Below are 24,167 nucleotides of genomic sequence, written 5' to 3'. Positions count from 1 at the left end.
TTATCTCAGAAGGTTGCCTTTTTGATGGCTATTACTTCTGCCTTGCAGAGTGTCTGTGTTGGCGGCGCTTTCCTGGCGTTCGCCTTTTTTGGTCATCCACAGAGATAAGGTGGTTCTCCGACCTAATCCGTCTTTTCTTTCTAAGGTGGTGTCTGATTTCCATTTAAATGAAGACATTGTTTTGCCTTTACTCTGTCCTAAGCTGAAGCATCCCAAGGAAATTGCATTGCATTCTCTGCATGTGGTTCGGGCAATCAGGGTTTACCTGTTGGAAATCAGTTTCTCTTTTTGTCCTTACTGAGGGATCTTGTAAGGGTTTGGCTGCGACTATATCCAGATGGATTAGGCAGACGGTCATTTAGACCTATTCGTTAAAGGGTCAGGTTCCTCCTTTCCCTGTAAAAGCGCATTCTACTAGGGTGCTGAGTGCCTCTTGGGCTTTTTGCCATCAGGTCTCTGTTACTCAAGTATGTAGGGCGGCGACCTGGTCGTCCATGCATACGTGTGTGAATTTCTACAAGGTAGATTTATTGGCATCTTTGAAAGGTTTTTGCAGGCTGCTGTTTATAAAGAGACTTGTTTTTTCTCTTTCAGGGGTTAATATTTTCTTTTTTGGGAAAGCTCCTGTTCCTGGTTGAGCTTGTTACCCAGTTGGCTAGGTATTAGCCTTTTGGAAATACGTTCAATTCTAGATTGTAAGCTCTAACAAGCAATGCCCTCTGATTCCTCCTGTATTGAATTGTACTGTAACTGTATTGTCTTCCCCCACATTGTAAAGCGCTGCGCAAACTGTTGGCGCTATATAAATCCTGTATAATAAAACTGTTTTTGGTTGCGTTCTTCCCACCCCTCATGCCTACACTGCTTTGGGACATCCCAATGGTCAAGAAGCATAGCTGCTGCGTCTGTTGATGGAAGATAGAGAAAACTGGGTTTTTGTAAGAACTTACCGTAAAATCCTTTTCTCTGAGTCCATTGACATACGCAGCACCCGCCCCTCTGTTTGGGGATGGATTGTGTCGTCTTTATCACTGCTTGCTACGAAACTGGCTTGTGGCAGAGTGTGTGTGTGGGGTTATGCCAGAAAGGACAGCCCCTGTAGGCGTGTCAGTGAATTTTTTTCACTGCCTAGTACTACTCCTGTAGATGGCGCATAACGCAATTTTCAAGAAGCATAGCTGCTGCGTCTGTCAATGGACTCGGAGAAAAGGATTTTAGGGTAAGTTCTTACAAAAATCCAGTTTCTCGTACGTCCTCCGACAGTCGCCGCCCACTCATACAGTCTTCACTTATGGGGATATTGACTTCATCTCCACAGGAGTTTCTAGGCATAAGACTTGTAAAAGAACAATTAATCTACATAGTCACACCCATGGGGGCTGTCCTTCTAGTCCAATACCCCCCTGCAATAGCCATCCCAAATCAGTTTGTCTTCTGCCTAGCTTCAGGAGTGGATAGGCTTCCCTGTGCTGAGGCTACAGTCTCAGCCTTTCTTCTTTTTCTTTTATGATTTATTTTCAAAAGATGTCATTTTTTCTTTACTTTGCTAGCTGTTTATTTTATCAGCACTAGTTAGTGGATCTTCGGATGAAGACGGCGTCTGCGGAGCCGGGAATCGGACTGACCGTCCTGGTTCTCCAAGACAGAAGGTCAGATGGAATCCCTGCCCGCCATTGAGCGTTTCGCAGACTATGTGTTCGCCCTGGCCTCACAAACGACCCATCCCTGTCCATCAGGGATGCAGCCAGGTGGGGTGGCTACCTCACTGGACACAGCATAGGTTCGTCCGTGCACTACTAGTGTCCTGCGTTTTTGGCTGGCGGCACTTCCCTGCCATCTGAGGGTGGGCGGTTTCCCGCTTGATATGAGGCACCCCACGCCATCGGGTACAGGTAAGTACATTCTGTGTGGGGCCTCTGTCTGGGGTCGGCAGTCCATGTGTGTCTGTGGTGCCCCCTGTGTCTGTGCGTTGTGGGCTCCCTGGTCCCGGTTCCTGCGGGGGTTTTTATTCTCTCACAGCAGTGCTGTTTAGGGTTTTTGGGGGTCCCTCTCCTAAGGTCACTTTAGGGTGCTTGGGGATGCAGACACGTGTGGCGACCGCTGCGGGGTTAAAAACCGCCGGTCCGCCATTTTAAGTGTGCGCAGCATGTCTGTCTTCACTGTGGGCGCTCATACAGCATGCTATGTAGTGTATTTTCGCTCCTTGCGGCGCCATCTTGTGTGTGGCAAACGATCATTCCGAGCACATGTCGGTGGCCATCTTGCCGAAGCCTCCCATTCGTTTCCATAGGCATCCATTTTCCCTTGGCCTGCAGCCTAGTTCAGCCTCCAGCGGTGACATCACTTCCTCCTTTATCACAGGAGCGACCGGACGAGCTGGTATCACTTTTGGGGTTCTGTCCTGCGGTTCATTTTCCTGTCCTGCCTTGTGCAATCTTCCTGGTCAGTTTTGTCCCTGCGGGGGGCTCTGTGTGTCAGTTTTATAGCGGTGTGCTGGGGGGGGGGGGGGGCACTTAAAGGGCCAGTTTAAAAAAAAAATTATTTTCTGTCATGGAATCCCAGGACAGCAAATTCCCACCAGCTTTGGTGGGGGATTCAGGGTCCTCTGAATCCCCCGCCGCCACTAATTTGGCTGCTGTTGTGGCAACTTTGGTGTCAAACATGGATGTGCTAATGTCAGACCGTGCTGCCAGAAAAAGGCCTAGGATTTCCTTTTCTTCTGATTCTGAATGTGATATGGTTGCTGTGGGTAGCGTGGCTCTTTCGGGGTCTCGCTCTTCTCAGGACCCGCAAGAGTCTGAGGGGGAGGCGGAGGTCGCAGGGAGGGATGACTCCCCAAAACCCCCCCCCCCCCCCTGGGTCGCCAGAGGAACGCGCAGCTATGGATGAGTTGATCCTAGCAGTTAAGGAAACACTACATTTGGAGGATGAGCCCACCCCTCCGGGCGTTGTTTCCTCTTTTGGTACACACAGGACCCGCAAGACAGCGCAGGTTTTTCCTTGCCCCGCAGAGTTTCACCATAAGGTGAATGAGCTATGGCGTAATTTAAAACACACCTTCGTGGTGCCTAAGAAGTTTCAACTTCTCTACCCTTTTGCGGCTACTACTGCTGCGCGCTGGTGTGTGCCTCCTCAAGTGGATCACACGGTGGCCAGGTTGAACAAGGCTACCCTGCTACCCACGGAGGACTCCCCGGTGTTTAGAGATCCTACTGATAGGAGACTGGAATCTCTTGCCCGTCATGCCTATATGGTGGCGGGTTCCATGCTCAAGCCTATTTTTGCCTCTGTGATGGTGGCTCAGGCTGTGGCGGATTGGACCAAGGTGCTCAAACGCACCCTCGTGGCCGACTCTGCCCCTTCCACTACAGTGGAAATGGTGGAGCAGATTCATCGTGGGGTTATGTATTTGTGCGATGCGGCTCTGAATGAGGCTCCCTTGGTGATACGCCTGTCTAGTGTCGCTGTGGTTAACCGTCGCTTAATCTGGTTAAAATGCTGGTCCGCTGACCAAAAATCCAGGAAGATGGTGGCTGACATCCCCTATGCGGGGTCTCGCCTTTTTGGGGAATCCTTGGACGAATTGGTTAAAGGAGTCACGGGGGGTAAGAGCACTCTGCTGCCCCAGAATCCTAAGGGCAAGTTTTTCCGTTGTAAGCGGGGCCCATCCTTTAAACCTACTCAAGGGTCCTTTCGTGCCTTCAAAGCGCAGAACAGGGGCAAACCCTTCAAGGGCCAAGGTGGCCAGAAAATGCCCTGGTTTGGCAAACAAAAATCCGGCCAGGCCGGTGCGGCGGCTCAGTCCGCCTCTGCCTGAAGGGACACCCTCACCTGTTACAGGGGTGGGGGGACGTTTGCACGGTTTCCTCCAACCTTGGCTACTCCGAATCTTGGACAGGTGGGTTCAGGAAATCATTCGGTCAGGGTACAAGATCGAATTTCTTTCACGGCCGGCGAACAGATTCTTTCCCTCAGATCTTCATTTGACCCCAGGGCGGTTACAGGATCTTCTCGCTCAGGGGGTGATTGTCCCGGTGCCTCATCGGGACAGGTTTCGGGGGTTTCTATTCGAATCTGTTTACTGTGCCCAGAAAGGAAGGCAAAGTGCGTCCGATTCTGGACTTAAAAGTGCTGAACCGCTTTGTGCGCATTCTAAAGTTTTGCATGGAATAATTCCGCTCAGTGGTGGCCTCCCTGAATCCGGGAGAGTTCCTGGCCTCCATAGACCTGAAGGATGCGTATCTGCACATCCCCATTTTCGAGGGTCATCAGAGGTACCTCAGATTCGCTATCGCGGAGGATCATTACCAGTTTGTGGCGCTACCTTTCGGTCTTTCTTCGGCTCCAAGGGTCTATACCCAAGTGTTGGCGCCTGTTCTGGGCCTGTTGTGAGCACAGGGCATTGCGGTCTTGGGATATCTGGACGATCTCCTGTTAAGATCGAGTGCCAGTCAGAGCCTGCTGCGCGATCTGTCCACTACGGCCCAGCCGCTTCAGGAGTTCGGTTGGACGATCAACATTCAGAAGTCGACCTTGTCGCCTTCGGTTCGTCTCCAGTATCTGGGAATGGTTCTGGACTCTGCTCAAGCAAGGGTGTTCTTGCCGAGGACAAGCTCCGGACCCTACAGAACAAGGTCAGGTCCCTCAGGGACAACGAATCCTCGTCACTCCGGACCTGTATGCGGTCCCTGGGGTTGATGGTGTCAGCCTTCGAGGCGATACCGTTTGCACAGTTTCACACGCGGGCTCTCCAAGCGGAGATCCTCGCCAGGTGGGACAGACTACCTCAGTCCTTGGACCTGAGGGTGTCTCTCAGTCACCAGACCAGAATGGATCTATTGTGGTGGCTTCAGTCCCCGGCTGTGTCGGACGGGAAATCTTTCCGGCCAATTCTGTGGACGGTGATCACCACGGATGCCAGCCTGTCGGGCTGGGGTGGCGTTCTGGGCAACCTGTCTGCCCAGGGCACTTGGTCGTTGGAGGAATCCTCCCTTCCGATAAACATTTTGTAATTGAGAGCGATCAGGCTGTGCCTGCTCCATTGGTTTGGATCGTCTTCAGGGCCTTCCTGTAGGGGTGCAGACGGACAATGCCATTGCAGTGGCTTACATCAACCACCAAGGGGGCACCAGGAGTGCCCGGGCGGCCCAGGAAGTGACCAGCATTCTGTCTTGGGCCGAGACTCATGTCCCGGCAATATCGGCAGTTCACATTCCAGGTGTGGAGAATTGGCAGGCCGACTATCTGAGCTGCCAGACCCTGGATCAGGGGGAATGGTCCCTACACCCGGAGGTGTTTCAAATGCTGTGTGCGAAGTGGGGATCCCCGGATGTGGATCTGTTCGTGTCTCGGCTAAACCATAAGGTGGAAAGGTTCGTGGCAAGAAGGCGCGATCCTCTGACAGACGCCTCGGATGCGCTGGTGGTGCCTTGGCGTCAGTATCGACTGATCTATGCCTTTCCTCCGATTCAGTTGTTTCTTCAGGTTCCTTCGCAGGTTGGCCTCGGAACACACACTGGTGATTCTGGTGGCGCCGGACTGGCCTCACCGGTCCTGGTACGCAGACATCGTTCACCTGGCCGTAGAGCCTCAGTGGCAGCTGCCAATGCTAGAAGATCTGCTTTCCCAGGGACCGATCTTCCATCCTGCTTTACAGTCGCTGGCTTTAACGGCCTGGCTGTTGAAAGCCAGGTCCTGAGAGACAGGGGTCTCTCCTCAGAGGTCATTCCTACTTTGATCAAGGCTAGAAAAGCCTCTTCTGGTAAGATTTATTACCGTACATGGAAAGCTTATTTTGCCTGGTGTGAGTCCAGGGGTTTCTCTCCTTGTTCCTACTCGGTGTCGAGGGTGTTGGCTTTCCTCCAGACTGGTGTGGACCAGCGCCTTGCGTTGGCCACGATTAAAGACCAGGTATCTGCCCTGGCTGTTCTTTTCCTGCGCCCTGTGGCGTTTCATTCCTTAATTCGCACCTTTATTCAAGGTGTGCGTCACTTGGCCCCTCCTAGAAGGGAGCCCTTACCTCCATGGGACTTGAACTTGGTTCTGTCTGTATTAAAACGTTCCCTGTTTGAAAACATCAGGGAAATCTCGTTGCCTATGCTGTCAAAAAAGGTGGCTTTCTTGGTAGCGATCACTTCTGCTCGCAGAGTGTCAGAGTTGGCTGGGTTTTCTTGCCGCTCCCCTTACCTGGTGGTTCATAGGGATAAGGTGGTCTTGCGACCTAACCCGTCCTTTTTGCCAAAGGTGGTTTCGGATTTTCACCTCAATGAGGACATTGTTTAACCTTCGCTTTGTGCGAACCCTAAGCATCCTAAGGAGGTTGCCTTGCACTCTTTGGATGTTGTCAGGGCGATCAGGGTCTACCTGTCATCGACTGAATCCTTTCGGAAATCTGATTCTCTTTGTCCTTCCTGAGGGACCTCTGAAGGGTATGGCTGCGTCTGCGGCGACCATTGCCAAATGGATCAGACAGACCATTGTACAGGCCTATTCGTTGCGGGAACGGGTTCCTCCCTTCCCTGTCAAGGCTCACTCTACCAGATCGGTGAGTGCGTCCTGGGCCTTCCGGCATCAGGCCTCGGTGGCCCAGGTGTGCAAGGCTTGGTCGTCAGTGCACACCTTTTCAAATTTCTACAAAATTGATGTTCTGGCGTCAGCTGATGCCTCCTTTGGCCGCAAAGTTCTCTGTGCGGCAGTGCCATAAGGTACCCTGGTTTGTGTGGGTCCCTGGCTGTTGGGGTTGTATATCCCCTTGGATATTTGTTTTCCTTGGTTGTTGCTCATGTTGAGCCCTTTTTTGTTACCCAGAAGGTTAACTTTCTGTGCATGTAAGGTTCCTTTCTCTGATGTGGATACTGCATTGCTTTTCTGGCGGTTGCTTTGCCCACCCCTCATGTCTACACTGCTTTGGGACGTCCCCATAAGTGAAGACTATATGAGTGGGCGGCGACTGTCGGAGGACGTAAGAGAAAACTGAATTTTTGTAAAATCTTACCGTAAAATTCCTTTCTCTGAGTCCTCCGTCAGTCGCCACCCCCGCCCCTCTTTGGAGATTTTTTATACACTTTCACTGCTTGCGACCAAACTGAATTGGGATGGCTATTGCAGGGTGGTATTGGACTAGAAGGACAGCCCCCATGGGTGTGACTATGTAGATTAATTGTTCTTTTACAAGTCTTATGCCTAGAAACTCCTGTGGAGATGAAGTCAATACCCCCATAAGTGAAGACTGTATGAGTGGGCGGCGACTGTCGGAGGACTCAGAGAAAGGAATTTTACGGTAAGATTTTACAAAAATTCAGTTTTTTGTTATCACCGAGCCTTTAAAACCTTTTTCAAATGAATATGCAAAAATTAAAATAAACTCTTCAGGGCAGACGGGTTGTAGCCTTCATTGCTAAATTGTTTTTGAATGCTCCAAAGCTTGGATTTTGTCTTTCTTTTCTACTTAATAAACCAGTGACCCAGAGTGAATGTACGTACCAGATGTCCTAATGGATATAATTGTTCTAGGTAAATGAATCAGTGATGAAGGAAGAAAGAAGATGAAAGCCGCAATGTATGAACCCTGGACAATAAGTTCACAATGGTGGCTACCATATTTCTATACAGACCTGTACTTTTAAAAAATCTTTCTGCTTGTGTAATTTAAAACAGGGGAGTTCTCTGATGTGGTCTGTGACTGCTTGCTCTTGGATAGTGGGTCAGCAAGCCCAGATTGTGGGTTGTCGACCTGCCATCCAAGTGCATCAGCATTGTGGATGGAGCCAGCAGTAGAAGGAAACGACTGTGGAGGCTCTATAGCGCCATTTATGAAAATCAGAGTTTGGGTATCGCACCAACGGCTTTAGCAGCGGGTGAGCTGCACTGAGTCATAGACTTCTATTATATCTTGCGGGTTTAGTGTACTTTAGAATGTACACCACACCTGCAAGTTATAATAGATGTCTATGGCAAAATGCATCTAACAGAAAAGCTTCAGGTGCACAGTGCTGCACCCCCGGTGTGGGTAAACTGCAGAGCATCAGTGTGAAAGCAGCCTTGGGCCCCTTTTAACACGATCAATTGGGTTTGTCTGCCCGTTTTTCTTTCTTTGTGAGGTTGTGACTAAACAGTAGGTAAACATCCAATGAGTGTTGGTTCCACAAAAACTTGGTGATCCTGATTGCAGCTAAAAATCTTCATTCTGTTCAAAATAACAAAAAATTTGAAATTCTGAACCATTTCATTTCATTGTGGCCCGCGACCGATTACCAAATCACTTAAATGGCCCATGCACTTCAAAAGATTGAGCACCCCTGCTTTAATGGATGGACACATTTGATTGGTAGGTTTCTGGAGGGGAAGGTGGTGTTAGATTTTTTTTTTTTGTTTTGAATTTTGATACTTGTGCAGTTTATATTATTCTATAGGGTATAGATGCGCTGAACAAGTATGTAGATTGCTGCACTTAGAATTCCTGAATATGGGAACAATTGAATGGAGATAATAAAATAAAGTGTGCTGTATTTTCTGTATGTGATCAAAAATCACTGCATATATATAAAAAAAAAAGTCCACAGTGGCCTGAAAGAGCTATGAACATGGACCAATTAATGAATTCACAAAGGTGTAAAAAGTAATAAAATCATTAAAGTCAATAAAAACTGTTACAAATAACATGGATCGTATAAAATGACAGTCTCTGGTTTTATAAAACTGTGTAACAGTCTTTAACAGATTCCGCAATAAAGGTGCAATATCAGATGACATCCAATGTGAGAACGCAATAGCCTCTTACCAGCTGGCTGTGGGTAAGCAGCGTTGAGATACCGGACCTCTCTGTGGATGGATAGACCTCCACCTCTGTGGATGGATAGACCTCCACCTCTGTGGATGGATAGACCTCCACCTCTGTGGATGGATAGACCTCCACCTCTGTGGATGGATAGACCTCCACCTCTGTGGATGGATAGACCTCCCTCTCCTCTGCTGTTTGCTGGCCATTTCGCTTGTGTATTGTGGCTCGTATGAACACAGGCTGGTCGGCTCCTCTGTATACTATACTCAATCCTCCTTCACATAATACTCACAGCTGAGATGATCACTGCACCAGCTGGTCAGCTCAGTGAGCAGAAAAAAACATGCAAGGAAAGGATGTGTGCATTACCATTAAAACAAAAGGTTTATTTTTAAAAAAAGTGCACATACATCAATTTAAAAAATGGGTAAAAATGACACGGCCGCCTGCAGTGCGGACCATGCAAGGTGACAGACACTGGCTACACCTGTCCAACACGTTTCCCCCTCTTACAAGCTTCAACTGGGAATGGAGTCGCTTGAATTTTTTGAATTGATGTAAGTGCACCTTTTTTAATCCGGTCTGTTAGGTCTGGTATCTCAACGCTGCTTACCCGCAGCCAGCTGGTAAGAGGCTATTGCCTTAGTCCTTCCTCACTTTGGATGTCATCTGATATTGTACCCTTATTGTAGAATCTGTTAAATCTGTTACACAGTTTCATAAAACCAGAGACTCATTTTACACGATCTTTGTTATTTGTAGCAGTTTTTATTGACTTTAATGATTTTATCACTTTTTACACATTTGTGAATTCATGAATTGGTCCATGTTCATAGCTCTTTCAGGCCACTGTGGACTTTTTTATATATGCAGTGATTTTTGATCACATACAGAGAGGATAGCGCACTTTATTTTTATGATCTCTTCAGTTTATATTATTGCCTATGGGGTGGGTATGTGTGCCATCTTTTTTTTTTTTTTTATTATTATATTGCTTTAAATTTAACCTTATAGTCCCAAATGTGAGCTCTTTGGATCAGATGGAAGTAATACAACATGCTTTAAACCTGCCCCCTCCATGCCCTTAACTTAAGATCTTCAGCTGCAAAGTTTGAATCTAGGCACACTTTTGTCTTCGTTCCATATCTATTTTCTCCATAGAGGTCAGTGGGATTTCCTCTAAAAAATATCAGTGAAAAAAATCTGCATGACTGCCTCTCAATCCTGCATAGAAAAAGGTTGCTGGCTGGTGTGAATGAACACTCAAATGTTGCCATAGTCTTACCAAGCAGGCAGAGCTCTAAAGCACGCTCTCACTAAGCTCTGTGGTTGCAAGCATTACTGAGAAATTATTCTTCCAATTTCACAACAGAGGCAGGGAAATCACAACTTATTTCCTTATTTTCTGACAGCAGCCTGCTAGCCTTCTGATGTAAACAAGGAGCAGCTGCTATAAGCTGTTAAAAACCGACTGAAACCCCTCTGCAGAGTCTCTGTTGTGACCTTTTGAGGATGAATTACTCTACAGTACCTGCAACTACAGAGGTCAGTGAGCAATTTATCAAAGCTCTTTTACTGCTTGTTAAAAATATGTAAATACTTTTAAAGAGGTTGTAAACTCGGTAAAAAAATTTTTTTTTTTACAACCTGAAAGAGAAATACATAATGAGCTAGTATGCATCGCATACTAGCTCATTATGAAATACCTTAGAATGAGCCCCCGCCGTGCCGTCCGCTCCTCTATGACGGGTGACATGTCTAGTCGCCCGTCTTCCGGGATCGCGGCATCCGGCCATCTGATTGGCCAGAGCCGCGGTGACGTCATTCCCGCGCGCGGGAGCGACAGTCACGGCACGGGTCTCTGAAGAAACAGCACGAGCGGCCGTTCCTTCATAGCGCATGCGCCAGTGACGTCACTGGATGCATCGAAGGTAAATATCTCCTAAACGGTACATGTTTAGGAGATATTTACAGCACCTATAGGTAAGCCTTATCATAGGCTTACCTATAGGTACAACTTGCAGAGGAGGGTTTACTTCCTCTTTAATGTCCATCTGGGCAAACTAGCCTTTTAAACAAGGGAAAAAAAACTGTTGTACATAACTTGCTAATGTACACATTTTATCAAGTTTATTGCCAGTGCTTATGATGATGTGGGGGTCTTCTGACACTATGACACTATGCTCTAAAAATAACTTACACATCCACTATTCAATGACTCTGCAAGCTATTTTTTTATGAATTTCTTTTCTGCCATCCTCTGTCAGCTCCCAAACCTTTTCTTTTTCACCTCACTTCCATTTTTATGAAATGAGCATACAACATATGTCTCCTATTTTGCAGCCTGTGGATATCCTGCTGTTATAGAACTACGTATCCCAGCATAGCCAGCAATGTACAGTATATCTCTCATTGACATTCTTTCCCTTTTCTGTTGCTGTAGGACTTAAAATCCCAACAACCCAGTCTAAAAAAAAAAGGTTAACTTCTCTCCTTTTGGGGAGGTTCCCAGAATGAACACTGTGCTGTGCCCCCACAATGCAGAGTTTAGCGTGCGTGCCCCCTTCGAAGCAAAAAACACTGTGCCGTGCCCCCATCAATGCAGAGTTCAGTGTGCGTGCCCCTTTCAATGCAGTGTGCCAACACCCACCCCCCCAGACCAGTGCACTTACCTGGAGCAGGTCCCGGACTCCCAGTGGGCGGCTTCTTCTCACTCCGGCGGCAGGCGGCTTTTGGCGGCGCGTCTTCTCGAGTCCTCCTCCTGCTCCCACCTCCTCCTCGGCTCGGCCAATGGCATGGGGTTTGCCATGCGGCCAATCAGGAAGCCGGTATTAGACCGGCTTCCTGATTGACCAGGAGGAGGATCGGTGTGACAATAGCGAATTTTCATTCGCTATTGTCACACAATGGGTGGGCTCGGGACGCACTGCTCTGCGCCCCGGGTCCACCCTTTCCATCGCCTATTAGAGCCTCTGGCTCTAATCAGGTGATTGAAAAAAAAAAAAACATTGTACTCTATGCGTCCGGCTCCCCTGCATGCAGATTAGGGGGCCGGACGTATGAATGGGGGGGCGGCGCCCCTGCGCCCTCAACACACCAGCCGCCACTGTCCAAAGGTAAACCTATCCTTTAATTCCACATTTTATCTGCTATGTTTTTATATTCAGTTGTACAGTCTAGATGGGTGCAAAAATAACTCTTGGCTTGCACACATACTATGATGTAGTCATACTGTTTTCTAATATAAAAGATCTGGTATTTTACTGTTCTGTAAACAATCGTATAAAAGGGTATGGTTGCATTTTTCAGGTCTCATTCACACGGCCAACGATGCGTGTTTAGTGTGAACAGGTTGGTTGCCGCTATTGTAACTTCAGGTGCTGTGTGCAGGCAGGCCATTGAAGTCTGTACGGGTCAGTAGCTGCACAGACACAGCTGCTTGTTCTAATTTGACAGGCATGCGGGTGAGCTGACCAGAATGTGAAATGTGTTTAGGGCTGCTCAACCACACTCTCATTCCTGTAATGTTTGGACCCATTTGTATCTGCAATTGCTGCATGCACGCAGCAGCTGGAATTCATGGACACTGCAAAAAGGCCCATTCATGCTATACATTTGGACTGAACACGTGCCTTTCAGTAAGCCTGTAATATTCACCAACAAACAAATAAACTAACATGTCTGGAAAAGTACATATGTTTGTCTTCAATTTACTCCTTTTGTGTGAGGGCCTTGGAACCTATGTCGAGGCTGTATAAAAGAGCTGTCCAAGTTGAGAGTAATCTCCAGTCCCTCTGAAATGGAACTGTTCAATGTCGGGGTGAAGCTTAGTACTGAGCAGGCATGGCTTAATCTTAATTTCTTCAGGAAAATCAAGGCCCTATATAAAGCATATAAGGTGTGTGTGTGTGTGTATAAAGTATGCACCATCCCTGCCAGGGGAAAGAAAAAAAAAAAAAACAGCTACCGCACTATTAGTTTATAAACTTTAGTGAGCATGACAGGTTCACTTTATTCACTTGACCTCCGGGAGGTTTACTCCATATAAAATATAAATACCTAAAAGTTTCGGGGGGGGGGGGGAAACTCTGTGTTTTTCTTAGTTTCTCTTCTAAAATGTTATTTCTTCATAAATTTAGGCCAAAATATAGTGTGTAGAAATAGGAAGAGATAGCCTGGCCCCTGCACAAATCGCCCGGCCCAATTGGTTCAGCTTGATTCATCCAAGCCACACCCCCAACATGTTTCACCCCTGTCCCCAGGGTTTAATAATGGAGGTCACCCCTAGGGCCGGGTGAAACATGTTGGGGGTGTCTTGGATGAATCAAGCTGAAGATTTTTTTACCTACTAATCACTCAGTCCGGTCGAGGTGTGCACAAATGGGCTATCTCTTCCTATTTCTACAGCGTGCTTTGGATTTGGACGAATCTTTCCCCAGCGTGCTCCCTCATTTGTTGTGGGTCAAAATGCTATGTTTCTTTGCTAAAAATAACACAAATCCGGGTGTATTATTTAATCTGTGTGAAAGTTTTTATATATATATATATATATATATATATATATATATATATATATATATATATATATATATATATATATATATATTTATTTATTTATTATAGAAAATTGATCAGTCTTGATGTATCTCATTTCTTGAGGCTCTAAAACGCCTAAAAGAGACATGGCAATTGTTTTTAAGTTTAATGTTTTTGGAACATGAAGAAATCCAATCCTTTTTTTTTTTTTTTACAAATACTGTTACCAGTGCAGTACAACGTCCTATTATGATTGGTGTGGCAACAATTTGGGAAACTGATTGGGGGGGGGGTAATCGGGGATCGTTTTTTTTTTTTTTTTTTTGGGCAACTTTCATAAAATGGTTTACTTCACAGCGATCACATGGTACAGGGTACTGTGATTGGCCCAGGTACCATGTAATCACTGATGACCAATAACAGATAATGCACAGTAGTAAACAACGGTGTCATAAATGGATTCCAATCATGACTCTTGTTTACTAGGTGTCATGTGATTGCCGTGCGATCACGTGGTATCTGGGCCGATCACAGCGGCCCCGATACTGAGCACCGTAATTCATGGTGTCGGTTGGGCACATCGGTCGCAGTTCACGCCAGTGCTCATGAGCAGGGCAATGTACGGGTTCATTCTGGTGCCTACTCAAGCCGCCAGCCAGCAGCAAAATTACTGATGGCCGGTTGACAAGTGGTTAAGGTGGATATAGATTTTACAGGGAGGTTGTGTGGTTTGACTGCCTTCGGGCCTTTCTGATATGTGGCATGCTCCTCCTAAACGCAAACTCCTAGCTCAGCTAAACATTCTTGTTTATTCAGGAGTAGCTTTTAGAGTTGTATTAGCTTGGTAAATATGCCACAATTCCAACATTTGATGGATTTTACTTTTATAATGTCGATTTTAAATCATGTTTATACAAATGTATGTGCTTTCTATTTTACAGCCCAGCGATTTTTCAATTTCTCTAAAGGCATCAGGGAAGAACAAACACTTCAAAGTACAGTTCGGGGACAGTGTCTATTGTATTGGGCAAAGAAGATTTAAGAGCATGGATGAACTGGTGGAACATTACAAGAAGGCACCAATTTTCACTAGTGAACATGGAGAAAAGTTGTACTTGGTTAAAGCACTACAGTGACATCGGACTTAGCCCTGGCCTCTCAAGCTTCAAGCCTTAGTTCCAAAAAATAAATTACTTCCATGGAACAGAGCCATCATTACAAAGGAAACAGTCTTAGAAATACAGGTTCTTCTTAAATCACAAACACTCTTGCATAGTATTTTTATCTTTTTATTATTTGTGCGTTTGTTCTGTCTTTTTCTGTTTGTAAGTCATCTTGCCCTCAGGTTAAAGAAAACCTCACTCAAGTGACCATTGTAAGCACTCACTGTCATGCCTTGGTTTAAAGTCTCCTATTCTGCACATGTTTACAGTTCGTAGCTAGCTATTGCTAGCAAGAGGAGTAGGAGGCAACTTGAAACAGTGTTAATATGCTCTAAATTTTTTATCATGTAAAAAAAAAAAAAAAAATCTTTATTGAAAGACATTAGGCACAGTTGACATGCACTGAAGCTGCAGCAAATAATAATGTAGATATGCTGTATCGGTTGTGGCTGCGAATTTTGTAGCCTTGTTGCTTACCAGGTAGTATACTGAGACAATGCATAGGCTCTTGAAACACTCTTTACACTGTAATGTGCTCTGCCACTGCAATACCTCCTCACTTCGCTGCAGAGTACACCAAGTAAAGTATTGTAGCAGTACATCTGAAATTACTTTGGTAAAAATGATTGTAGTAAATAGTTTATTTGGTATGTAATTACTACAGAAATAATAGAAAGTGGATAAGCAAGTTATTTAATTCAAAGTTTTACATGAAAAGTAACCAAATGTGCCATCCACATTTTTTTTTCTATTGCTCTCCTGCCTGTTATAATTAAACATTCATGTATTTAATTATGAAAGTCAAATGTATGTGTAGCTGACTGTCTATGCTAATACAGACAAATAAACTTTTGTTTTTTGAAATGCTTTTTTTGGTGTTCAGATGCACTTTTCAAATATATTCCTTGTTACTCAAATTCGATTTCTTGAGAGGTTTGATATTTAGAGACATCAATTCTTTAGAAGCACACGGTTAGCATCTTTCTCGGCTGGTGTTGAAGCTGGTTTACTGTCTGCTACTAAAGGGTCCACTTAGTGTTAAAGTTAATCTGTCAGAGAAAAAAACAAAAATAAATGTATGTGTGTATTACAGGTACTTGTATAGTGCTGTCAATGTGCTATACATTCACATCAGTCCTTGCCCTCAATGACCAAAAGGAATGTAGAGGAGGCAAATCTGGATGAGCAAGCTTTGATAAAACCATGAAGTATGGTAATCTCCAGTATATGCAGACGCCTCTAGTGTTTTATCCCAAGACGCTCACCTAAAGCAAAACTCTGGGCATAAACTTTTTTTCATAATTTTAATGCTGCTTTCCTACCTTTTTGTAGAATATGTAGTCCAGCTTCTGATTGCCTCTGTACTTTTTGAGAAACAGCCTGTGCATTTTTTTTTTTTTTAAATAATGGGGTTGACTCCCAGTGGTCTCCAGTTTGCAAGACTGGTGGCTGCTTTTCCTTGCATTCTACTGGTCTTGTCGCATCCCTCCTGTAGTTTAATTCAGCCAGCACTTCCTGCTCGCTGCAGTGGGTGGACCAGCAAGTCTGAGATACCTGGTCTGAACCACCCACAGACCCAGTGCACCTCTTCTCCCATCACAAACCAAGGTGGAGCTGACTCGCTCCCTCAAATCATTTACCACCATTAATGCTGGGCAACCACACAGGTGGGAAGGGGGATACAGATCTCACTAGTGCCATTAGGAAGGCACAGTGACAGCCCAGACATCAGTGATCGGTATTAACTATGCCACTGATCACTGGAGACTAACAGGGAGAGATAAATAGTTTTATGGTCTTTCTGTATAAGCAGAGGAGTGGGGGGGGGGGGGGGGGGGAGTTGCTAAGCAGCTGTACTGACCTAACCCCATAGCTGCTGGGAAGTGAGCTGAGCCTGTGGCAAACAGTTAACTCATCAATTGCCAGACACCTTTATTTTTTACTACCTGAAGCACCCACTGAATAACGACTGTCTGGCCATTGAGGGGTTAACTGTTAGCCACAGGCTCAGCTCACTCCCCAGCAGCTATGGGGTTAAGCCTGTGCAGATGCTCAGCTCCTTCCCCCATTCTGCTCTGCTTATACAGAAATGACCATAAAACTCTTTCTCTCCCTGTGTGTCTCCAGAGATTGGTGGCATAGTTAATACCGATCACTGATGTCTGGGCTGTCATAGTGCCTTTGTCACTAGTGAGATCTCTGAACTTGTCAGCTCCAACTCGGCTTTTCACTGTGTGAGTGAAGTAAGCTGGCATTCCCTGGAGTTTTCTCCTTTTCAGGGAGGGAGGGAAAGAGAAAGAGAGAGAATAAGTCATAAGGCACATGTGAATAAACAGCTACCGCCGTTCTGAGACCAACAAACTTGCAGGACGAAAATAAGTTTTATTTATCTAGTCCTGCATTGTGTCAGTGAGGGTGAGGCTGGAGAAAATGGGTGTGTGATTTAATGTACAAGTGGGTGAGTACACAGGCTCAGTGTACCCATCCACATACACTACAATTAACTTGGCTTGATGGGTACTGTAGTTTGAGAAGTGAAGAGTGAGAGGGCAGAATGTGACGTCTCCACCGCATTAACACCCCCTCTTCTGCTCGGTTGAAGTTGTTTTTTTTAATTATAGTGATGTCCTCATTAATTTTTCTACTTGACTTTTCTTAACTGTTTAGTGTTTTATTTAAGTTTGTTAACTAATTGACAAATTTTTGTGGTATCCCGAGGATCTGCTTTAAAAACTCTTCACTCGTCGTGTGCTTTGTCCCCAGAGGTTTTGCTTAATGCACCCATCCAAAACCAATCACTTGTATACTGTCCCTAAAAATATATATGCACGTATTTTGACTTCTCAGTTATGTATTGTCTCCATAGTGTGTTTTATGCATCCACTTGTACCTTTCACTCATGTATGACCCCCATAAGTTTAATTTTAGGCACTCATTTTACATTTTTTTTCAGGTTTGAGTGATGGCTAGTTAGGAATGTATAGTACTACTTTCCATTTATTCACTCTTTTCTTCTCTTCATTCTCCTCAGACATAAATGTCACAGTTCTGCATGGTATTCTATGTAAATTATTGTGCGTTTATAAGACCTGTTTGGCTTTCCATAATTGTTAGATGGCCTGGAAAAGTCAGATTTCAGCTGCAAATTATATTTTCCAGCTAAAAAGTCCCTTACAACTTGAGTCACCTCGTCTTACACACTGCATCCAAAACTTTTACTGAATTCTGTAATAGGCAGTTTCCTAATAGCTAAAAAAGACAAACCGAAAGCAATGGAGTGGAAAAGTGGTTCTGCTGCACCATGGAAACTAAGAGGCAGCTTGTTTTCTATAGAAAAGGCATAGCTGAAAGCAAGCAAATTTGGAAGGGTAAAGTATAATTCTACAATTCTAATTTTAAAGACAATATCTCTGGGGCTTGTATTGACTTAGGCTGGTCATAGAGGATGCAAATTTATTTCCTGCAACTACCGCTAGCAATAATCACAAGTGAATTTGGCAGACTGGTTGTACCCAAATTGATCGATCGATCAACCTGGTACAATCAGCCTGCACACACACGGTTCGAATCTCAACTGGTTCCTGCTGAACTGACCAGGATTCGAAACCCTCTATGGCCAGCCTTAGATGCTGAGCTGGGAAAGCCTGCTTAGCTCGTAAACACCTTTGGTGCAAGGGAGGTGCTTCCACAGGTACAGATCAACGTTTTGCTAAGGTAAAACAGCCTTTGATCACTTTGTAATTACATTCGTTTTAAGTGTATTTTGACTTAACAGTCATGTGTATGGCACCTTTTTTTAGCAGTGTTTTATGGAAAATTTCCATTAGTAATATAGCTTTAAAGACTTTTTTTTATTTTTAGAATGCATGATCTTGGAATTAAGAGCAATGAATTAAGAGCAATGTGTGCTATAAAAAGTAGCGTGACTACAGAACCAAATGCTCCATATCCCTTCTATCTATTCCAAGGGCATGCACTTCACTTCCTTCAGTTTAGCTGCAATTTATGTAGATTTTCATTAGATTTTACAATACTGTGCATTTTTCTAAAATTTTTGGAAGGATATTTATTTGGAAAACAGTTCAATTTTTTTATGCTCGCTCAGCCTTTTTTTTTTTTTTGTTTATATTTAGATGAAGGTACTTGTTGCCATGAGCATATTTTACCATTTGACTATCACCCAAAAGTTTTCGAATTACAGGAAGTTTAAGTACCAATTGATATAAATGCACAAGAAATTACATTCCTGCTTTAGTATTTGCTGTTCCATAGATTTTCTTTGTAGTGTGGCATAGCTTCAGAGTTAATTTGTCAGTACGATAAAGTATTATACAGCATGTGACACTACAACGTAAGCATTTACCAGTGGCTAAACATACTGATGTCCTACCCAGCATTCTGTATGTATTTAACGTCTGCAAATCTGATAGCTTTGCACAATCGCCCACTGCCTAATGCAATGTGCATTGATTTTACTGGTAAATAGGAATGGTGTGGTAGGTGGGAACACTTAACACTTCAAGAAATTTTGCAGGATTTTTCTAGGATTTGGGGCATACAAATTGCTTGGGACGTCATCTATAGTAGTAAGTGCTTGCCAGGTGATTGCACTGTAGTGCTGCGGTCAGTCAAACCTAGTTTGTACTGACATGTTTACTTTAAAGGGTATCTCCATTTTAAGGATATTCTACTCTCAACTGGCAGCTTCATCTAGTAACTGCTTCCTACAGCTCTGGTTTTACTAGGTGCTATAATTGGTTTTCATCTGCAATGCCTCAACTTGGGAAATCTAGACTAGAATACATTTAGGCCTTGTGTTTGTGTCTGAATAAAAATGTCACTCCTACCTAAAAAAAAAAAAAAAAAAAAAAAAAAAGTGTAAAAATCAATTTTCTCTATCGTTCATCCACGCAGCTCCATCTAGTCACAGAATATAGGGTTATATAGGGTTATACTCCTCTTATCAGGAATAGGCACTAGGCAGGAAAAAAGCTTAACCACACCTATGGGGGCTGTCCCTGCAGGCATAACCCCACACACCCTGCTATCATCAAACATTTGTTTCTGCCTAGTTTAAGGAATAGGACCTAGCTTCCTGCTGGGACTTCGGTCATAGCTATTATAGGAAAGCTTGTTAGTTTGTGAATTTTTATTTTCACTAGTTAGTTCCTTAGGACCAAGATCCAGAGGAACTACAAGCAACAGCTGGCTGAGGTTTCACACTAAATAATCTAGATCCTTAAGGTCTCCCAGCCTGGCCAGCGAGCCTGAGCAGGTTATAGGCCAGAACTTGGCCTTGCCACGACGCACACGACCTGAAACGCCCTGAGTTGCAGCTTTACCTTGGCTTAGAGCACCCCCATCCCGGGTGGGATGTGATCTGTTTCGGAATGGCGCCCACCTGGTGCCGTGGTATGGTGAGTAAATTGTCCCCCCAAAAACCCTTGGCAGTCTCGGGGCGGATGTGGGCCTTTCCCCGGAATAGTCAGACCTTATGAGCTCCCTCTGTTACCCTGGCACCTCGGAGGACTAGTCCTGTGTACCCCTCGGCATTCCCCTACCCCTAGCAGGTTTTTACGTTGGGGGGGCAATAATAATGCAGCCGGTGCGGCGCTTATTTGAGCGGGGTGATTTGTCCTGTGTGGGCCCTTGGGCAGGGACCTTCCGATGCCTATTGTTCTGGGCCCAAGTTTAGGGGACCTGGAGACCACATGGTGTGCCGTGGGGGCCGCCATTTTGCTGTGGATCGTGATTTGTATATTCCCATTAGTTAATATAGGCAGCCATTTTCTATAATTCCCCATTGAGAATGCTTGAGCGGCCATTTTCCTGAGGTCCAGGCATGCGGCATGGTTGTTTAAAATATAGAGGCTGAGTTTTCTCTTGCTCTTCCTGTACAGTCAGTGCCCGTTTCGTTTTTGCACAGATCGTGCTCCAAGTCTCCTCTGTGATCTGGTGACATTTTCCTGGGGTTCCCTGTGGTTTTTCTTCAATCACTCTATTATCTTACAATAACCATGGATTGTGAGCCCGCACTTATAGCGTTGGGACCGCGTTTTTGGTGGTCTTAAAGGGACACTGCCCAATTATTTTAAAAAGTGTAACATGGAGTCCCAGGATATTTCACCTGCAGACTCCCTGGGAGCGATTGCAAGACCTTCTGGTTCTCAGTCTCAGCCAGAGATTGCAGCTTTTTAGCAAAATTTGATGTCTAAGGTGGATTTTGTCATTGCTAGGGCTGCCAGGCACAAACGCCCTCTGCCTTCCCCTCCATCTGCAGGGTCTTCGGACTCTGAGATAGACATGGCCGCCACAGACACAGACCACCCTGAGGGGTCGGTGTCATCGCATTCTGACGGTGAAGAGGACTGAGCGTGATTTGGTGATGAACCCACAGCACCGGGTACACAGGTGTCTTATGGCTCCCGCAAATCCCGTAAATCGGGCGAGGTGTTCCCTTGCCCAGAATTGTTTCATACTATTGAGGATGAACAATGGTGGCGCATTAAGCACGTGCCTAAGCGTTTTGCTTGCCATTACTCCTTTGTGGAGGCAGTGTCCACTAGGGGGATTGTACCACCAAAAGTGGAACCCCCAAGTGTCTAGGTTGAATAAAGTGAATCTGGTACTGGTGGAAGAGTCTCCACCTTTTGCGGACCCCGTGGATAGACGGGTGGAATCCTTGTCCCGCCATTTACACGTGGTAGCAGTTCACATATTAAAGACTACCTTTGTGAATGTTTTGGTAGACTGCTACGGAATGGGTGAAGTTACTTAAACTTAAGTTGGAAGCTGAACGCCTCCCCCCTGTGGTATTGGAACTACTGGACCAGTTGGCTCAAGCCCTGGTGTTCACGTCACCAGAATTCAGCCTCATTGGTGGCCAGGGCATCAGCAGTGGGGATTGCTATTGGGTGCAGGGTGTGGCTGAAAAGCTGGTCGGCGGACCAGGCTTCTAAAAAGGCCTTGACTGATCTTCCCTTCTTAGGGGAGAGGCTGTTTTGATCCTCTCTAGACGAGTTGATCAAAGGTATCACAGGGGGTAAGAGCACTCCTCTTCCCCAATCTTCTAAGGGCAAGGCACCATGTCCTAGGCGGGGGCCTTCCTCTAATGCTCATAAACGTCTTTTTTTTTGTACCTACGGGTCGCAAGAAAAAGGTAAATCATTCAGGTCTTCTGGGGGTTCCAAGAAGCCTCGGCCGGGAAAAGCAAAGACCGGCCAATCTGGACCTGCAGACAAATCCTCTTCTGCACCTGATTCTGGGGTGGGGGGACATCTTTGTTTCTTTCTGGAACCCTGGATCTCCTTTATTCAGGACAAATGGGTTCACAAACTGATCCGATCTGAGAACAAGATCAAATTCTGGTCTTGCCCTGTCAGACAGATTCTTCCCGTCCCATATTTGACTATCCCCAGTCCGGTTGAGGGACTTGCGAGGGGCAGTATACGATTTGCTGTCACTAGGAGTGATTGTACCGGTTCCTTTTCAGAAACGTTTTCAAGGGATTTATTCAAACCTCTTCACCGTGCCCAGGACAGAAGGCAAGGTGCGTCCCATCCTGGATCTCAAGGCCCTGACCTGCTTCGTGCGGGTACAGAAGTTTTGGATGGAATCCATCCACACGGTGGTGGCGTCGCTGCACTAGGGAGACACTTTGCTTTCAACAGCCCTGCTGTTTAAGCCAGCGACTGTAAAGCAGGATGGAAGATTGGACCTTGAGACAACAGATCTTCCCTGAGAGGAAGTTTCCAATGAGCATCGGCGGCCAACCTTAATAGGTCTACGTGCCAAGGCCGGCAAGGCCAATCTGGAGCCACCAGAATCCCTTCCACCTCTATTCTGCATAGAAGCCTCGGCAGAAGTTTCAGCGGAGAGAACGCATAGATCAGCCGATACCGACCCCAAGGAGCCACCAGTGCTTCTGTGGCGTGTCGGCCAAAGGATCTCGATCTGGCTACGAACCTCTGCACCATCTTGTTCAGACGAGAAGCAAACAGATCGACCTCGGGTGTCCCCCACCTGACACACAGGAGATGAAACGCCTACAGGTGCAGGGACCACTCCCCTTGATCCAACACTTGACGACTCAGGTAATCCGCTTGCCAGTTTTCCACACCTGGGAAGTGCACAGCAGAGAGGACTGGGACAAACTGTTCCGCCCAGGCCAAAATTTCAGCCACCTCCCTGGCCGCCAAGACATTCTTGGTGCCCCCTGGTGATTGATGTAAGCCACATCCATGGCGTTGTCTGATTAAATCCAAACCGGACAATCTTGCAGACGAGTCGTCCAATGGCTCAGACAAAGCTTTATTGCTCGGAGCTCCAAAACATTTATCTGTAGTTTCCCGATAGGCTGGCATCCGTGGTCACCACCGTCCAAAACAACGGAAGGAAGGACTTGCCCTGGCATAGTGCTAGAGACTGGATCCACCACAACAGAGCAGACCTTGTGTTGTGGCTTAACCGAATCAGAGTCCAAGGACTTTGGATCCTTGTTCCATTTGGCAAGAATCAGGTGATCAGGGTCTATCTGGAGACCACTGAGTCTTTTAGAAAATCAGACACTCTTTTTATCCTTACCGAAGAATCTCGTAAGGGATTGGCTGCGTCTTTGGTGACCATATCCAGATGGATTAGGCAGGGGGTAGTTCAGGCTTATTCACTGAAGGGTCAGTTTCCTCCTTTCCCAGTGATGGCGCATTCTACGATAGTGCTCTTGGCTTTTCGCCATCAGGCATCGGTGCTGCAAGGCGGCAACTTGGTCATCTGTGCATATGTTTACAAAATTCTACAAAGTAGCTGTGTTGGCATCTTCGGATGCTTCTTTTGGCAGCAAGGTTTTGTTTCTTTTGGCAGCAAGGTTTTGCAGGCTGCTGTTTAAAGAGAACTTTATTTTTTTTTTCTCTTTTGAGGGTGTATTGTGTTTTCAGGGTGAGCTCCAGTTCCTGGTTGAGCTCACCCTGTTTTTAAAGTTACTTAAAGTCACTTAAAGTTTTTAGCCTTTCTTTACCAATTAAATTTCCCGCCAGTATTTGCCAAAATTAAACGACAACTTGACGGCTGGACCAGCCTCCCCTTATCACTCATGGGTAGATGTCATCTCTACAAAATGGTAGCCTTTCCTAAACTGTTATACCCCCTCCAGACGATCCCATTATTACTGACGTTTTTAGCCTTTGGGGAGTTACGTTTCCGTTTGCGTTGTCTTCACACCCCTCATGAATAATACTGCTTTGGGACATCCCTATAGTCTCTGACTAGATGGAGCTGTGTCTGTCGCTGAACGATAGAGAAAACTGGATTTTTGTAAGAACTTACCGTAAAATCCATTTCTCTGAAGTTCGACAGACACAGCACCCGCCCCTTTAGTGAATGTTTTTTTTTTTTTTCCTATTCTAAACACTGCTTGAAACTAAACTGTTTGATAGCAGGGTGTGTGGGGTTATGCCTGCAGGGACAGCCCCCATAGGCATGGTTAAGCTTTTTTCCTGCCTAGTGCCTATTCCTGATAGGAGGAGCATAACCTGTAGGGGATCAGAGGGGTGAACAGCCGACTCAGATACAGTCCAGTGAAATTAAATATGCTTTTATTCAGCAAAACAAACAGAAAATGACAGGCTTGTCTTGAAATAATATTCCACAGTCTAAATAAACCCAGCCCCCCACGATCGCAATGTGGCTGTGGA

The 24,167-nt window shown here is 45.7% G+C and overlaps 1 protein-coding gene and 1 long non-coding RNA gene across 4 annotated transcripts in view; both read left to right on the top strand.

Annotated features, from left to right (window-relative positions):
* NCK2 (NCK adaptor protein 2) overlaps nt 1–15,343 on the top strand; it is a 43,376-nt gene extending 28,033 nt beyond the window's left edge. For all 3 annotated transcript variants that reach the window (XM_082247072.1, XM_082247071.1, XM_082247070.1), the window contains one exon: nt 14,257–15,343. In XM_082247072.1, the coding sequence (XP_082103198.1) occupies nt 14,257–14,451 (195 nt within the window). In that variant the 3' untranslated portion in view covers nt 14,452–15,343. The remainder of the gene's footprint in view (nt 1–14,256) is intronic.
* Nucleotides 15,344–18,082: 2,739 nt separating this feature from the next.
* LOC309545205 overlaps nt 18,083–24,167 on the top strand; it is a 40,387-nt gene continuing 34,302 nt past the window's right edge. The window contains exon 1 of the long non-coding RNA XR_014224880.1: nt 18,083–18,192. This is a non-coding gene — a long non-coding RNA (uncharacterized lncRNA). The remainder of the gene's footprint in view (nt 18,193–24,167) is intronic.

The sequence above is a fragment of the Pelophylax lessonae genome (assembly GCF_965119305.1).
Source record: "Pelophylax lessonae genome assembly, chromosome: 2".
NCBI lineage: Eukaryota > Metazoa > Chordata > Amphibia > Anura > Ranidae > Pelophylax > Pelophylax lessonae.
Note: the sequence above shows the minus strand (reverse complement) of the source record. Positions and strands in the feature narration are given on the sequence as shown.